Source organism: Penaeus vannamei, chromosome 14, assembly GCF_042767895.1.
Source record: "Penaeus vannamei isolate JL-2024 chromosome 14, ASM4276789v1, whole genome shotgun sequence".
In the NCBI taxonomy this organism is placed as follows: domain Eukaryota; kingdom Metazoa; phylum Arthropoda; class Malacostraca; order Decapoda; family Penaeidae; genus Penaeus; species Penaeus vannamei.
Genome location: NC_091562.1, coordinates 35,999,569 through 36,017,068, shown reverse-complemented (window position 1 = coordinate 36,017,068; position 17,500 = coordinate 35,999,569). Strand labels below are relative to the sequence as shown.

Below are 17,500 nucleotides of genomic sequence, written 5' to 3'. Positions count from 1 at the left end.
TCCTTTTCTCTTTTCCTTTTTATTGTCTTATTCTTTTCCTTTTGCTGTATTTCTCTCTGTTTTCTCGTGTCTCGCCTTCGTTTCCTCCTTTTTTATTGTTTATTTTCTCTTGATTTTGAGCGTTTTCATCACCCACCTTATCATTCTCTTTTTTCCTCCTTTCTTCGTCATATCACCACTTTCATTCGCTTTCTCCTCTCCCCCTTCGTATTATTATTATTATTTATTCTTTCCATCTTCTTAACATCTTTTCCATTTTTTCTATTTTCTTATTTTGATTATTTATTTACTTTCATTCTTTTTCATTCCCCGTCTTCTCCAATTTATTTTGTTTTATTATTCTACTAGTTCATTTTTTTCTCGTTCTCCTTCTTTTCCATTCTCTTGTTGTTTGTTTATTTATTTGTTTGTTTATTTATTTTCTTTCTTTCCAATCTCCGTCTTCTTCATTTTCTTTGTTATTTCTTTATTTTATTTATTAATTTTTTTTCTTTCTCTTTCGATTCTCCCGTCTTCTCCTTTTTTCTTCCTTTCCTCTTTATCCATTTCGCTATTCATGGCATTTCCGCTGCCTGATTGAGATGCCGCTCGTGGTTCGCTTTAAGAAGGCTATCGTAATAGGGGGATTTTACGTCAAGTTTTCCTCTCTCTCTCTCTCTCGCTCTCTATCTGTTTATCTCTCTCTCTCTCTCTCTCTCTCTCTCTCTCTCTCTCTCTCTCTCTCTCTCTCTCTCTCTCTCTCTCTCTCTCTCTCTCTCTCTCTCTCTCTCTCTCTCTCTCATCTTTCTCTCTCTCTCTCTCTCTCTCTCACTCTCTATCTATTCTCTTCTCTCTCTCTCTCTCTCTCTCTCTCTCTCTCTCTCTCTCTCTCTCTCTCTCTCTCTCTGTTTATCTCTCTCTCTCTCTCTCTCTCTCTACTCTCTCTCTCACTTTCATTTCCCTTCTCCCTCTTCCTTTTCCTCTCCCTCCTCCCCTCCCCCTCCATCTCCTCTTTCATAATTGTCTTTTATGGCCGTCCTTTCGCTTAGACAGTTATGCTTCTTTTCTTATCTTTTATTCCCCCGCTTCTTTTCTCCTACCTTTTATTCTTCCTTTTTATTCCTCTTTTTTTAATCCTTCAGCACGCACGGTTGCTTTCGGCTTTTGATTAAAGGGAATTTTTGCGATATCAGCTGGATGGCAGGTTTTTGTCTATCGCCGCATCTCTATTCTTCTGTTTTCATGTTGCCTTTATTCTTTTCGTGTTTTTCGCTTCTGTTTTTTCTTTCTTTCTTTCTTTCTTTCTTTCATTTTCTCTGTTTTTGTCCCTGTTTGAATTTTTCGTTTTTTCGTTTTGCTTGTTGACTTTTTTCTAGATTTCCACGTTCTTTCGTTTTTACTTTTTCTGTTTTCTTTTTTCTTATTTTTTTATTTTCTTAATTTAACTTTTTTTTCCATTTTCTTTATTTTAACCTTTTCCGTTTCCTTAATTTTTGAACCGTTTTTATGTTGTTGTTTTTCATTTGCTGCTTATCCTTTTACATTTTATTCGTTCTTCTCCTTTTCCATTTTCTTAAATTTTATCATCTAGTTTCTCCGTTTTTCTCGTCTTTCCACTTCATTTTGTTTATTCTTTTTCCCTTTCGTTCATTATCCTCTATTTCCAGTTTTCCTTTTTTTCTTCTTTTTTTTCTCCATTTCCTTTTTTTTCTTCTTTTTTTTCTCCCATTTCCTTTTTTTTTCCTTCTTTTTGACCTCGTTTGCTCCGCGATTTGCATGATTTGGCGTCCATTATGCAAGGGGATTTTTTGTCCTTTTGTGCATGACGTGTGATTGTCGTGCATGTTGCAGGAGTGAGCCTTGCATCTTCCTGGTTATTGTTTGGCAGTTTAGTTACGTTTTTTAATTTTTTTTTCTTTCTACTCTTGCTCTTTGTCTCTCCCTCTCTCTGTGTGTCTCTGGCTCTTGTCTGTATCTATCTGTTTCTCTTTTTCTTTCGTTCTTTCTCTTTCTTTCTTTCTTTCTCTCTCTGTCTGTTTCTGTCTCTGTCTCTTTTTCTTTCTTTCTCTCGCACTTTCTCTCTGTCTCTTTCTCTCTCTCTCTCTCGCTCTGTCTCTTTCTCTCTCTCTCTCTTTCTCTCTCTCTCTCCTCTCTCTCTCTCTCTCTCTCTCTCTCTCTCTCTCTCTCTCTCTCTCGCCATATCTTCTCTCTCTCCTCCTCACCCTCTCTCTCTCTCTCTCTCTCTCTCTCTCTCTCTCTCTCTCTCTCTCTCTCTCTCTCTCTCTCTCTCTCTCTCTCTCTCTCTCTCTTTCTCTCTCTCTCTCTCTCTCTCTCTCTCTCTCTCTCTCTCTATCTCTCTCATCTCTCTCTCTCTTCTCTCTCTATCTCTCTCTCTCTCTCTCTCTCTCTCTCTCTCCCCCTTGGTAAGATATGCCCCTTTTACGGTCAAGGAAGTGGTCTCTCTCGGGTCGGAATGCCAGGTGGTGTTTGAGGACCAGTGTTTGTCTGTCTTTTCTCTCATTCCTTTTCTCTTTTTTTTCGTTATTTTTCGTTTTCTTCCATCAGATAAAGAGGTAGAGAGGGGAGGGCGGGGGGGCGGGGGAAGAAGAAGGGGATGGGAGGACGAGAAAGATTGATTGATAGAGATTGATGGAGATCGAAAGAGATGGAGATAGATAGATAGACAGACAGAGAGACAGATAGATGAATAGATAGATAAATAGATAGAAAGATAGACAGGTAGATGAATAGATGTGTGTGTGTGTGTATATATATATATGTAACACCCACACGCACACGCACACGCACACGCACGCACGAGTATACACATACATATTTACATATTGATTAATTAATTTATTTATGAATGCATGCATATGTATATGTTTGGGTACGTGCATCCGTCCATGTTCAGGGCGCCCGTACTGGCCAGACGTGAAGGGGGGGAGGGCAGGGTGGAGGTCATGGGGGGGGGCAGGGTGGAGGTCAAGGGGTGGGGGGGGGATTGAGTCAGTGGCTCTCCAAGACGGGCCAGGGAGTCGGACAAATTGCGCTGAGTCATATTTTGTTATGGAGAGACACACGCACAACGGACGGGGGTGTTCGTAGCCTTGGGACTACGAGTATGTGCGTAATTCCCACGTGGTGTGAGGGTTGAGGGGGGGTTTGGGCTGTCTCCCTGCTTCGTTCGTTCTTTTTTTTCTGTATTTTGCCTCGTCCTCTCTCTTTCTCTGTGTCTTTCTTCTCCCTTTCCCTCGGTCTCGTTCTCTCTCTCTCTATCTGTTTATCTCTCTCTCTCTCTCTCTCTCTCTCTCTCTCTCTCTCTCTCTCTCTCTCTCTCTCTCTCTCTCTCTCTCCCTCTCACTCTCTCCCGCTCTCCCCCCCCCCTCCCTCCCTCCCTCCTATCCCTCTCTCTCTCCTCTCTCCTCTCCCCTCCCTCTCTCTCTCTCTCTCTCTCTCTCTTCTATCTCTCTCTCTATCTTCCTATCTCTATCTCTATCTCTATCTCTCATCTCTGTCTCTATCTCTCTCTCTCTCTCTCTCTCTTACTTTCCTCTCTCTCTATCATATCCTATCTCTATCTCTATCTCATCTCTAATCTCTTTCTCTTTCTCTCTCTCTTTCTCTATCTCTATCTCTATCTCTCTCTCTCTCTCTCTCTCTCTCTCTCTCTCTCTCTCTCTCCCTCTCTCTCTCCCTCCCTCTCTCCCTCTCTCCCTCTCTCCCTCCCTCCCTCTCTCCCTGTTATGTGATGAAATACCGCGTATGTCTCAACCTGTATTACCAATGTTGCTATTTCCTCCTGCATATTGTTTGCTTTCTATTATTGTAGTATAATGGGCGGTCTATTTGCATCCCTAGTCATGGTAATTTATTGGTAATTTATCGTAACAATAGGAAAGGTGATTGGTGAGTTCATAGCTTAAGTATTTTTCTTTTTTTTTCTTTAGCGAATATGTCGTAGTTTCATTAAGTTTTGTCTTTTTGTGCTGTAGAGAAATTTAGGTGTAAAGTGATCGCAAAAAGAATAAGAAAAATGATAATAAGAATAAGAATAATAAGATGATGTTGATACCTGCTGGAGAAATTTTGGCGGGAAAGGTAACTGTCGGTGTGCGTTTTCCAGCGGGAAATTCAAGCTTGGATTTGATACGTTGGTTGGCCCCGACTTTTGTGGTTTTCTGCCTTTTTTCTCTTCTTTTTTTTCTTTTGCGCTTCTCCTTTTTTTCTTTCTCTCTTCTTCTTCTTTTGTCTTTATTTTTGTGTGTATTTCGTGTTGTTGTTACTGTTTTCTTAACTTTCTCTCTCTCTCTCTCTCTCTCTCTCTTCTCTCTCTCTCTCTCTCTCTCTCTCTCTCTCTCTCTCTCTCTCTCTCTCTCTCTCTCTCTCTCTCTCTCTCTTTCTCTCCCCTCTTCTTTCTCTCTCTCTCTCTCTCTCTCTCTCTCTCTCTCTCTCTCTCTCTCTCTCTCTCTCTCTCTCTCTCTCTCTCTCTCTTTCTTTCTCTCTCTTTCTCTTTCTGTCCCTTTTGTTTCTCTTTCTCTTTCTCTTTTTACAATAATCTCTCTCTCTCTCTCTCTTCTCTCCCTGTCCATGAAATTAATGCAAACCGAGTCAACACAGACGCCGGGTCAACACAATCGCAAACATCATTGTTAGTTTAGAAAGTACCCTCGGTTTGCAGTCTCGGGGGCGGGGAAGATGACCTCGCAATGACCCGGGTATTGCGTAATGGGGGAATAAGGCCGATGACGTCACAGGGATGAGGCCGATGGGGTAATGGGGAATTAGGACGATGGATGGAGTGGGTGTATGGGGGGGGAGGGGGGGTTGTGGTTGTAATGATTGGGTGATGATGGGAGTGGGGTTGGGTATGGGAAGGGGGGGAGGGGGGAGAGGTTCGAAGCTTGGAAAGAAATGGCGTGTAAATAATCGCTTCTGGAACACGATGATTGGCATTGTCTCGATTGTCTCTCGTTCGTTGTCTCAGCTCCTTGTTTTGATTTGTGTCTTTCCGTGGTTTTGATTGGTTGTCTTCATTCGTTGTCTTTGCTTGTTGTCTTAACTGTTTGTCTTTGCTTGCTGTCTTGTCTGACTGTCTTTGTTGTCTTGACGGGTTGTCTTTGTCCATTGTCTTGACTGATTGTCTTTGTTCATTGTCTTGATTAATTGTCTTTGTTGTCTTGACTGATTGTCTTTGTCCTTTGTCTTGTTTGATTGTCTTTGTTCGTTGTCTGGATAGGCTGTCTTTGTTGTCACCTCGCGTTAATCGGAAGTACTGGCATTGTGCAGAGCTTGGCCTTGTTGCCGGATGATCAGGGAGCAGTTGCACGCACGGGGGGTGGGGGTGGAGGGTGGGGGGGAAGGAGTTGTACTTGCGTATCATTTCTTGTTCTTGGGAAGGGGTGTAGGGGGTGGGGGTGGGAGTGGGGTGAATGGGTGGGTGGGGGTGTGATTGTGTGTGTGTGTGTGTGTGTGTGTGTGCCTGACTGATTTTGGCTATGACAGTTTAGACTGCGACCGTGTGTCTATAAACATTGAATTGTGTGTGTATGTATTCATCTCTCTCTCTCTCTCTCTCTGTCTGTCCATGGCTGCTTGTCCGTGTTAATGCGATTGCTTTCGCCTGCTTGTGCGTGCGTGCGGGCGGGCGGGCGGGCGGGTGGGCGTCCCAACAGGATGTGGCTGTTCCCCGGGTAGAGGGCGGGGCAGCACAGGGTAAGAAAGGAGTTTGCAGAGGGAGAGGACCGTTACTGCGAGCACACCGCCCCCGCTCTCGCTCTCGCCCTCTCCCTCACCTTCTCCCTCTCCCTGAACCCCGCCCTCTCCCACTCTCGCTCTCACCCTCTCCCTCTCCCTCTCCCTCTCCCTCTCTCTCTCCCTCTCCCTCACCTTCTCCCCCTCCCTCACACACACCTCTCCCCGCCCTTTTTCTTTCACCTGCAGTGAGGAGGTGGAGAGGGGGGCAGGGGGCGAGAGTGCATGGTTGTGTCCCTCCCATGCACGCTCGCACGCACGCACGCACACTGGGGAAAGCGAGAGGGAAATGATGCTATGACATTTACTCCTAATAATGTATTAATTTGAAAAAGATTCTCCTCGGCGGGAAGTCATCCGATTCGATTTGGCTTCCCCCGTTTGCCCAAAACCGTGGACTTCTTCATTCGTTCAGACTGTCATAAAAAAATCACCCGTATGGCGTCTGTGCTTTATATATAAAAAAAGGGGGAATTCTTGAGTTTATATTTCATTCGTCGCAACGCTCGTGTCTTCTCTCGCAGCTTTCCTTTGTCTTCGTGTATGCTCTCCAGCTGTTAAAATCGCAAGGAAAGATGATGAGGCTGCTTGCACACGGCGACATCTTCGTAGTCATTGTTACTGCTTGTTTATTCTTTCCTCTTTTTTTTCTCTCTTATCTTTACACCGTCATCGTCGACACTTTAGTTAGGAAGCAAGTCGGTCTTGTCTAGGTCTATATACATTCCTCGCAGCATGTACGCGACCACATACTGCGTATGAGAGAGAAAGAAAAGAGAGGGGAGAGGGAGAGGGAGAGGGAGAGAGAGAGAGAGAGAGAGAGAGAGAGAGAGAGAGAGAGAGAGAGAGAGAGAGAGAGAGAGAGAGAGGGAGAGAGAGGGGATAGAAGAGAGGGAGAAAGAGAGAGAGGAGATGAGAGGAAGAGGAGAGAGAGAGAGACGCACACACACATAATAGAAGGAGAGAGAGAGAGAGCGAGAAACATAAGAGAGGGAGAGAAGTGAAGAGAAAAAAAGAGAGAAAAAACAGACTGACAGACAGAGAGAGCTTGATTTCAACCAACCTGGCGATCGTTGCAACATTGTTGACAATTAGCGGTCCGTTCCCCCTTTCGTTCGCAATAAAACGGGGCCGAGAAAGAGACACGCCGCCTCGGTTTCTGTTTCCCGCTTGTCTGGTCTTGTTCTATTGTTATTTCCTCCGGGGATTCCTCTTTTATAACTTTTCCCGGTGTGATTGTTCAGGGCAGGTGAGAGAAATGTAGGTAGAGGGAGGGAGAGGGGGGGGGAAGTGAGAGAGAGGTGAAGGGGGAAGTGAGAGAGAGAGAGAGAGAGAGAGAGAGAGAGAGAGAGAGAGAGAGAGAGAGAGAGAGAGAGAGAGAGAGAGAGAGAGAGAGAGAGAGAGAGAGAGAAAAGAGAGGGAGGGGGGGAGAGAGAGAGAGAGAGAGAGAGGTGGGGGAAGAGTGAGAGAAAGAAAGAGTGGGGGAAAGAGATAAAAAAAAAAAAAACGCTAGAGTACCAAGGGAGAGGAGATGAGATTGAAAAAAACAATAAAAAAAATAGTTGCAGCAGTCGATCGAAAGATTACGAAACCAGCAGTGGAAGAAATTGGATAAAAGTGCAACAGGAGAAGAGAGGGGAAGAGAGAGGGGCGAGCGAAGAGTTGGCACACTTACTGCCTGGTTCGTTGACACCGCCTTAGGAACCTTTGGCTCCGTGGCACGCCGGCTGATCTTCGTCGTAGCGGGAAACTACGCCGGCTCTGGACTTCTCGTAGGGGTGGAAGGAGTGGGGGGCATCCGTGTCCTGCGTGGAGAGCGTGGCTGGTGCGTAGGGCGCGCTATGCCCGCCGTGAGATGGGAGAGAGGCTGAGGAAGAGGGACTCGAGCAGAGGAGTTTCTCAAGAGGGACCTGGGAGCGCGGGACACGAGTGGGTCTGCTGAGTACTCGTTATAGTTTTTCGTAGTTTAAGGATATGGAGCAACCTGTTTGGTTCTGGCCTTCTGGAATGTTCCATGCCCGAGCGACATGCCCGTTGGAGGTCGCTAACGGCGAAAAGGAGGCAAAATCCTTGAAAATTATCGGATTTCTCCCTCACAAATGATCCGCGCTTGATTGAATTAATTGTCCAAAATCGCCTGAATGCATTTATTTCACTCAGAAGGTCATGCACGGCGACTCAAGGCGGTAAAAACCGTAGCTGGCACCCTCCCCGCCCGGCGTATCGGCTCCGTATATATCGCGCCGCGGCTCGTGTTCCTCAGTAGTTGGTCCTGGACCGGTGGAGTGATAAGTAGTGAGTTGGCCCTCAGTCGCCATCATTGCAAGGAAGCTCCCACAGACGCACCTTACAAACCCGCCTTTCGCTGCGAGCAAATGAACCTGGCACCCCCCCACAGCCAGTCGCCAAGGCCCGCCCCGCCCCGCCGATCGAACCAGTAAACCGCGTGTCGTTTTCTGGTTGTCTTTCGCTTTCCAAAACGCCAAGCCTGGAGCGCCCGCCGACTCACGGGCTGGAGCGTGACTTTGAGGCCAATGGTGACCAGACTACCGACGTGCTCTCGTGCGATACACCCGTAGCAACGCCTTCGTATCTACTGAAGAAGTCCCCGTCGAGTTTGGATCGCCCTCCTACACCATGGCACTTGTTATGTGTGGTAAATATCCCGGTTGTGTGTCTCCGTTCATTTTTATTTGATTATATATCGTGGTTAATAATGGCTGGAGTGATGTTGGTGTAGGGAAGTACATATTTTGATGAGTTTTACAGATTTGTCTTTCATTTGTGGTTCGTATTGTTTTAGGAGGGTTGTATATCGGATTTATTGTTATGTATTTCATCTCTGTCACGTCCTTTAACCCAAGAGTAAATCCCTGGACTCCCACAAAGGAAAAAGAGATAGTTAAAAAAAGAAAGTTTGTGTGGGAACTTCAACGCGAAGTGTGAACGGTTCCTGTCGGCGAAAATCTACGGGTTGCACGCGCCGCTTTTCAGTTCCCAGTGACATTATTTCCTTGACACGTACGGAGTTACTACGCTTATTCTCTGGCCTTGGATGGCGTTAAAATAACTGCAGGTTGCGGCGTTATTACATCTCCTTCCTCCTCTTTACCCCCCTCCCTCCCCCCACTTTTACCGTATGTTGCTTCTGCACTGTCAAGGCCGATTGTATGTTGATTATGCATGGTGCAAATGAGCGAGGTTAAGAGAATTTTGAGGTGCAGGGTAATGGTTGTGTGTGTGTGTGTGTGTGGATGTGTTTGTTGATGTGTGCGAATGTATGTTTGTTTTTTTATGGGTTAATTACTTCATTCATTCCAGTTATTCTTCTGTTCACACTTAGTAGTTGTTTTTTATTATCCACTATAGTGTTATAGTAAGTAGTGATTGAATTAATAAAAGGGGGCGATTTTTCAACATGGTACAAAATCCTACACCTTTTCTTTATTTTATTATTTACTTAACAATTATTCGTTTCTGTAAGATTTCAATATTGAAAGTATTATTTCAACCTTATATTTCTTTCTCATCCGGAAGCACCATATATGGAAAGCCACAAACCTCTTGATTATCTCAAACTACTAAAACTTCGGAACTTTGTTTGTCTCCCTTGATAATTTCACCTGAGATAAGTTTCACTAATTAATTATGTGACGCCATTATGTCACCGTTGATGATACCTCAAGAGTAGAGATAGCGATAAAGGGAGGGGGCGAGGAGATACTAGAAGATAAGATGAAAGATAGTTTACATACGGTCGTGATGGCGAACGCACGGATCGCGGTTCGATTATGATACAAATTCAATTGTTTCGTTCCCCCGGCTCGAAAAAATATAGGCTCGAACGTGTTTTAAAACTGCGTGGAAATATATACTCTCTTTTATCATTATTTTTTCCCTTGCGTCTTCGTTTATGTTTGTTATTGCATTCATGGGAGGTATTGACTCCGTTTGTCAAGCCCGCCGCTGATCCTCTGAGTGTTGCCTGGTTAATGCTTCCTCCTGACACTCGGCAACTTGGAGTGTGTTCCTAAGGCGATTAGAGGTGAAATCCTGCCCGTTCTGAGGAGGATTTTGCACCTTAAGGAAGTGAACGGCAAATATGCTGTCGACTTTCACTGGCAGTTTCCTCATGTCGTGGATTTAGGCGCCGTCACTGCCCAGTTGCAGCATGACTAGGAACTACACTGTATGCGTTCGCCCTTCCTTCCCTTTTATTCCTCACGAACGAAGAACTAAAACGTAGATGCTTGTGCTCGGGATGAGGCGATATACACTGATGTCGTATCATGAAGGAAAAAATCGTATCCGAGATAGTCACAGCAAAAGGAGAGAAAGAAAGATTTTCCTGTTTTGGGATGTGACTTTTGTGTTGAACGGTTGATGGATAAAACTTGTTATGGCTTATAGTTATTTTTCAAGTCGATGACATGTTATGCGGAACTGGAAAGTCACTGTGGAACATCCGTTTTGATGAGCTAATCCGTAGAACAACAAAAAACAAAGATAATGATGTACTGTGCTTTTGTGCTGTGACAAGTTCACCTGGACCTTCTTACAAGTATATGTTCCTCCTCGATATATGCCCAATAACCCATACCACAACCGTAGTCATGCCCACAGCTCAACAATATAACAACAGATTCTCTGTCTCTCTCTCTCTTTCTCCCACATCCATTTGAAGAAACACGAACCATGCCACAGTACCTTTCATGATATTGCTGTTCCTCGAGTCACATGTTCTGGGAATCAAGTGTCATGCTGAATGTGTGATTACGATACTGTGGCCTTCGTCTTTTCTCCAGAGTGAATACGATTTCCATATATCAACAATAATGAGAGCTTTTCCTGTGTTTACTTAGGGAAGTATTCAGTGGTTGGGGTTGTGTGCAGAATAAATATTGAGTAGGATTAGGAATGGAGAGGGAGTCATTGGGGATGTTTGGTGTGCTAGTATGAAAACAAAAGGACATTTCTTTGTGAAAGAGAAGATATATTGATGTATATTTTGTCTCTAATTATTTCAGAATAGACTGAATCCAATTATGTGAAGAAAAAAAACAGAAAACAAATGGAAAGAATAATCAGAAAGACAGTATATACCTAGTATTGATGTGAAAATTCAGAAATCAAGGATGAAGAAATTTCTCCCGCAGCTGATATTGGCTTATCCTTTGATTCCTATTAAAACCTGATTCTTTATGTTATCACTGGAAATTTGTCAATATTTATTGAATAGTTAATTTACTTTCATAAGGTTGCATTTTTAAACAATTTAGGTTTTATGTTTGGGTCATTGTAGACCCTTATGACATAAAACCATTTGCTTAGAATATATCAAGTATTTGTTGTTTCAAAATACATAACATAAAGAAAGCAACAGGTATTTCCTAAGCCCTCCTATCCTTATCCTCCCTGAAATCCTCCATCCTACCCAGTCCATTCCCAAATCCTTCCAAGATGCTGACCTACGACCTTATTGCTGATGTTTACCCTGCCGCTTTTGCAGCCACGCGTGGTGTCGCCTGCCGGCATGATGAGGGCAAGAACCACCCTCATAGATCACGGTTAACCAAACGGCAGCAGAATCAGAGCGGCAATCAACACCACAGTCGTCGCCAACAGAAAAGCAAGTCCCAATCACCACTCAGGCAGTACACTGAAGATTCCTGTGACACCCCTGGGTATACCGACAGTGTTCAACACAGATACCCAGAAGAGCAGGAAATTCTCTATGACACAAGCAACAACAACGACAGAAATCGACTTGATCTCAACAACCTGAAGGTAATGTTTCAAAATAGTTTATTTTCATGTGTTTGTATTGAATCCCTTATTTTCATGTGTTTGTACTGAATCCCTTCATTCCCAAAAACAGTGTGATTTATCTTTTTTTGGAAATGCAGATTAGAAGGAATCGTTCGTATGATCTAATGAAAGTACTCAAATCTTTCCAGATTGTGAATGGAAAATCAGTACATGTTCCAGTTTCTGCTTACCCCAAATCCTTCATTCAGTGGCCCGTTGACGGCTCCACAAAGAACAAGCGTATTGCAGAAGTAAAGAAACAGGTATGGGCTGCTGCTGAAATGCAGTATGCAAAGATGACTATGGTATCATATATAAATTTTGTAGTCTTAACCAGCCAAAATGTTAATGAAAAATTTCCCTAAATTACTTATTATTTTAACAAATCAGCTGACATAACTTGCTTCTTTCCTCCTAAAGGTGAAACTTCTAGGAGAACTCATCAAAATGACTGTTGGGGGAGGCCAGCACGATGAATCCCTCGCAGATGACAAGACCCCCTCCAACCCCCCACCCTTCTCTGACCATGTTGACATGTCCAGAATCCCTGCTTATGCTCTTGTCCACTCAGCCGAAGATGGCTCTCAGCCCAAGTGGGATGACATCAAGGAGCTTATTAATGCAGGCAAAATGAAGGAGGTGAATATATGGATGGAAATTTGCACTTTTTGAAGTTGTGGATGAATTGAGAGAGGAATAGCTAGATGAAGTTTTGGAATGGAACAAATTTGTTAATTTTGTGTATAGCAGTTTTTTTTTGTGTTAGCATATATTAAACAAAGTTGAAGATGAATACCGGGGATCATTATCATCTTTAGATAATATGTTTACTAATACACATGTAAAATTCCCAGGCCAAAATTATGGTACGTGAGGCTGATTGGAGTCTTGCCAGCCCAGTCCGTGAGGAATTATGGAAAGAAATGTGCCGGCATCATTCAACAGAAAAAGACTTCAGCGATTATTACTACTGGGACACTGTCAAGCAGATTTATGGAACCACTGGTAGGAGGTTTTCTTATGAATATAATGTTTTGTTGACATTAGTATGTTTAATGAATTGCAAAGTATGAAATTTCCTTTAGATTTAACAGCCCAGAATATTCCACAAAGGAAAGGTATGAAATTTATATTCTAGATATTTATTTATTACCAACAGAGCTCAGTGAGTGCCATGCGCAACTACCAGCCTTCATTGACACCCACCACACAGTCTCTCACTGCCTGTCTCCAAGAGGAGTCTCTGCCTGTGAACGTGTCATCTCTGTCATTGCTTTCTCCCACCCAGCCATCACATATGCACCATCACTTTATTCTCTGACATCTGTACTCCTACATTACATGGATGGTAAGTTTTTCATATATTATAGTCATTCATGGCAGCAGTTGTTGAGTTTTGTTTGGTATGAGATTTTGTTTTCTGTAAAAATTAGTATTTATAGACTTTGTAACAATTCTTGTTTGCAGAAACCGATGTGTACAACTGCATGTCTGTGTTGGTTTCTGGTGCCCAGAACAAATTCATCACACAGACCAAAGTGTCCCATGAAGCCACTTGGAGAGCAGCCATGATCCTAGCCAGAAAACACATTGTAAGTTCAGTTATGATATCTTTCATGGTTATAAAATCAGAAGCTGTATTTGTTTTCATATTTGTTAGATAATTTTTGACTGAGTAATAACATTAATACCTTTATTCTTTTACAGCGAGGTTCCTTCTCAACTCTTTCTAAATTTGGAGTCACCCAAGAACAGATTGAAGAAGGATTTCAGAATTGGCTTTGGTGGATCCTTGCTTCACTTCCTCTGACTCACTTGGTGTGTTTCATTGTTTATCTGAGTTCACTTGGTATTTTATTCCTTTATGAATTATGCATTCTATAAACTAAAATATACACAATATAGTTCATTAATATTATTGTTTCCATTACAACAGGTAAGAGTTCTTGACTGCTTCCTTTTTGAAGGGGCTAAAGTTTTGCTTCGAACTGCTCTTGCAATCTTCCACCTCTTTGTCAAGGCAGTTATGAATGATTCTTCCATGGCAGCGTCCCTTCCTTCACGTGGACTCAAAGAAGCTATTTGCCGATTTTGTCAGAATATCCAAGTAAGTTCCACAATATTTGAAAAGATGTGACCAAGTAAATTACTTGCATATTTTGTGATTCTTAAGTATAACATGAGGACCCTGTTAACACTTCACTTAAACTAATACATAGATTTTTCATCCTCAGGTGCCCACACAGAAATTACTAAAAACAGCTTTTGGCATCCGTGGATTTAGCAAGTCTGAAATCACCAAAGTTATTGTCCAGACTGAGATGTTCCTGAAGAGCCAGCGCAGCATGGGTGGCACAGGGAGTGGATCTGGTGTGCCAGAAGTTCCAACATTAACACGTTCGGTGTCCCTGGAAGGCTTGCCAACATCTGAAACCCAGGCTGATATTCAGATGATGTCCCATACCTTAACAATCAAGGAGGTGAGTTGAAAGCTAATGGAAGATGTAGCCATACATGCTGTATTTTATACTTGTGCACACCGTCCTGGGATTTTTTGTAGTATAGTGGTTGTTCCCTGAGATCTGTAACATATTTTGTAGCAGCTAAAACTTAGCATATGGGAATAAATACATTTCCATCCCATAAATTTTAATTTTTGGTATGTTCTTGATTTTTTTATTTTTTTTATTATGGAGACCCATGTGCTTTTAGGTATCTTCCTTCCCGCTAAACTTTCTCACTAACAGAATTGACCTTCTTAAACTCTTTTTCTATTTCTCTAAAACAGTCTGCAACAGGAAATCACTTGAGTGTATGTATGCTTTTTTGAATAATATGTAGACCATCCTCTTCTAGCTTAAGAGATTCTCTTCCTTCTTATAACATGAAAAATTGTTTAAGATCATCAATTTTAATTTCTCGTTTTTTATTACATAATTAAGCGTCCTTTTCCAAGAGAAAGGATGAAATTTTGTATTTTACTCTTGGCTTATACAATGTGCTTTCTAAGCAGCTTGTAATTATTAATACAAGTGAGATAAATTGTGTCTTTTGGAAGTGGCTATGTTTGCATTAGATTCAAGCAGATAGTCAAAATGTCGGATGCTTTTTTATTGGTATATGTTGAATGTCTGCTTGATGATTTTGCCTTCTGCAAGGGAGTATAATCTCCGTGAACTTAAAAATGTCTAGTGTTCACAGAAAATTGCAGCCAAGGTTGGCCTTTATTTAACATATTTCAAAAAGTTTCTTCCACAATGATTTTGTGTGCAATTATTTATAGCTTTGTGTTGGTTCTACTGTTTTGCTTTAATTCTAACTAACCCCTTCTGCGCATGCTTACAAAAGGGAGCTCGCTCACCTGCTCCTCGTGTGCGAGCCATGGGTCAATACCCAGTTAATAACGTCAAATCCATGATTGTCGTCAAAGATGAGGTTTGTTGGTTTTGGGCTGTCCTTCTTTTTTTCCTACTTGGATGCGTGTTGATAAGGAAGTTTCTTGGCAGAGGCTTTTGTTCTTGGACAATATTTGCAGAATTGGATATAAAGTGGTATGAGGTTTGAATGGTATTTTTGTTTTTTCTTTTTTATTTGTAAGAGTAACATCTGATAGTGCAATTTAGCAAAAATATATTTATGTATTTTACCTGTTCCCTCCAGCTTCTGACTTTGTGGTCATGGCTACCTGTGAGAATGACAATGCATCAGCCTTCTCTGATTTACACCACAGAAGAACATGGTTGTTCCCTCACAACATTCTTCCAGGTATGTTGCTCTATGTGTCTGACTTCATGCTCAACATTTTAGTTTTTCTTTTTATCAATATTTTGTGTATATTTCATTTGAACATGTGGTTCTAGGATATGGTCATTGTCAACATTTTAGTTTTTCTTTTTAACATTTTGTGCATATTTCACTTGAACATGTGAAATATATGGTTCTAGGACCATATTCTGGTATAGATATCTAGGATCTGTGATATGATACTATTCTCTAATTCAAATTTTTTTTTGCCATAACAGCGTGTGGAGAAGCATGAACCAACTCTCATATGCATACGAACAGTAAAAGACCATGTCTTTGGTGCCTATTGTTCCACGGCTTGGGAACAGCGCAACCTTAAGGACGAATTTGGGAACCGCCAGACCTACTTTGGAACGGGAGAATGTTTCTTGTTCAGTCTGCGGCCTACTGTTGCCAAATACCAGTGGGTTGGCATATCTAAGCAGCAGCAGAATTCAGAATTGTCTTCAGTGGAACATTCATCAGAGCTCTTCATGCATGCAGACAGCTACATGATCACCATTGGTGGAGGGTAAGTAGATTTCATTTGGTTTGGTGTGTACTGCAAATCATGCTTTTAATGTATGTTTGAATATTTACACTTCTGGTATATGTTTAAGATTGTGAAAAGTTAATGAAGATTGTTTACTTGTGTGAGTTTCTAGCCACAATCTTATAACCTTATTTCATATCTCTTGGCAGAAATGGACAAGGCATCATGCTGGACCAAGAACTCCGCTTTGGCAAAACGGAAAAGTGCAACACCTTTGACAATCCTCCTCTCACACCTGATGTTGACTTTGAAGTGAAGGTCATTGAGGTTTATAGCTTTGCAAACGTGTAAGACCAAGATATTTTAAACTTCACTAGAATATTTGTATTGTGATATTTTTGATTGTTCATTTATCATGGAACAATATAGATTCTGAATGGACTTTTGGATAGAGAAAACCGAGGATTTTTTCAAGCTAATGAATCAAGAAAAAATCATTTTTACAGCCAACTGAACTATATTTTCTTTAGTGTATTTTTGCTAAGAGAATAAAGTAAAGTAGTTTAGAATACTCATGTTACCATACAATTACAAATTACCGAATAGGTAAGTATAACCCAAAGAGCATAGTTAATATAACTACATAGGATACTCATGCCTACTTAAAGATAATTACTGAATAGGCCATTCATAATATTAAAGTGTGAAGTTCATCCCCCAGAAATGTTGAACCTAGTCAGGAAAATGCTATGATATTAATGTCATTATCGACATGACAGGAAGCATATTCATGATTTTAGAGGTTATAATTTTTTTCTCCCTACTTATTTATTTGTAGAATGCAAGCAGTTTTAAGTGAAATAAGTTAAGTAGATACGTTTAAGCTTTAGGAGCAGTATGTGAAAGAATGTGCAAAAAAAGTGTAGCACATGAAATACAGTAAATTAGGGCAATTTACCGTTTTAAAGAGATGGTAAAGCAATAATGAAAAGGAAATTTGGTTGTAGTGATGCATTTAGAATCAAAAGGATTTCAACATAACCAAATAATAGTGATATAAGAAGATAAGATGAGAAGAAAACCTGCAATATTGCATGAATTAGTGCTAAAAAGTAGTTGTGACATTGGATTTAGATACAAAAACATTTTTATGGAATTGATGTACATCAGCCTAAAAGCATTTACATACTGACATTTTACGAATACAGAATCTCAAGTGACTTTCAATCATTATATGGTCAGCTTGTAAATCTAAGTGTTTATTAGTAATTTTAAATGCATACACTAGGCACTTTTGGCTTCTTTGTAGAGTTGCATCTGACAAAACTAGTTGCTTAGAAATAATCTTTTGTGTGGTTAGCTTGCCAATATGAATTCTTAAATGTTGCTAGAGTAGAGTCAATCACAGTGTTTACAAATGTAAAAGAAATAGATTGCTTGGTTAGTATGAATTTGCCAGTTCAGCCTTGTGGAAGTAGATTTGTGATATTCTTTATAAGTACAGTATCTTCTAAGGGTTGTAGGCTGTTGAATGACCATTACATATCTTTCAAAAGATATCAAGCAGTACTTGACAACAATGGGTTGTTGAATTTTGTAGAAGTTATAAAGATTTCTGTTTGAAGCTGTTAGTGATTTAAATGATTTTACTATGTATTTCATGTAATGAGTATAATTGTAAAC

At 41.4% G+C, this 17,500-nt stretch overlaps 1 protein-coding gene across 6 annotated transcripts in view; it reads left to right on the top strand.

The window, feature by feature from the left end:
• The window catches only part of sky (GTPase-activating protein skywalker), a 176,635-nt gene that overhangs the window by 158,020 nt on the left and 1,115 nt on the right, over nt 1-17,500 (top strand). For 3 of the 6 annotated variants that reach the window (XM_070129902.1, XM_070129904.1, XM_070129901.1), the window contains 12 exons: nt 11,194-11,520; nt 11,691-11,804; nt 11,962-12,180; nt 12,396-12,546; nt 12,701-12,889; nt 13,009-13,133; nt 13,249-13,359; nt 13,478-13,648; nt 13,776-14,021; nt 15,202-15,306; nt 15,564-15,856; nt 16,027-17,500. The exon at nt 16,027-17,500 is cut by the window's right edge and continues 1,115 nt beyond it. In XM_070129902.1, coding sequence (XP_069986003.1) covers nt 11,194-11,520; nt 11,691-11,804; nt 11,962-12,180; nt 12,396-12,546; nt 12,701-12,889; nt 13,009-13,133; nt 13,249-13,359; nt 13,478-13,648; nt 13,776-14,021; nt 15,202-15,306; nt 15,564-15,856; nt 16,027-16,168 — 2,193 coding nt within the window. In that variant the 3' untranslated portion in view covers nt 16,169-17,500. Of the gene's footprint in view, nt 1-7,993; nt 8,390-9,482; nt 9,517-10,760; nt 11,521-11,690; nt 11,805-11,961; nt 12,181-12,395; nt 12,547-12,700; nt 12,890-13,008; nt 13,134-13,248; nt 13,360-13,477; nt 13,649-13,775; nt 14,022-15,201; nt 15,307-15,563; nt 15,857-16,026 lie in introns of those variants that run through there. The other 3 variants (XM_027354238.2, XM_070129900.1, XM_070129903.1) reach the window with 3 other exon arrangements.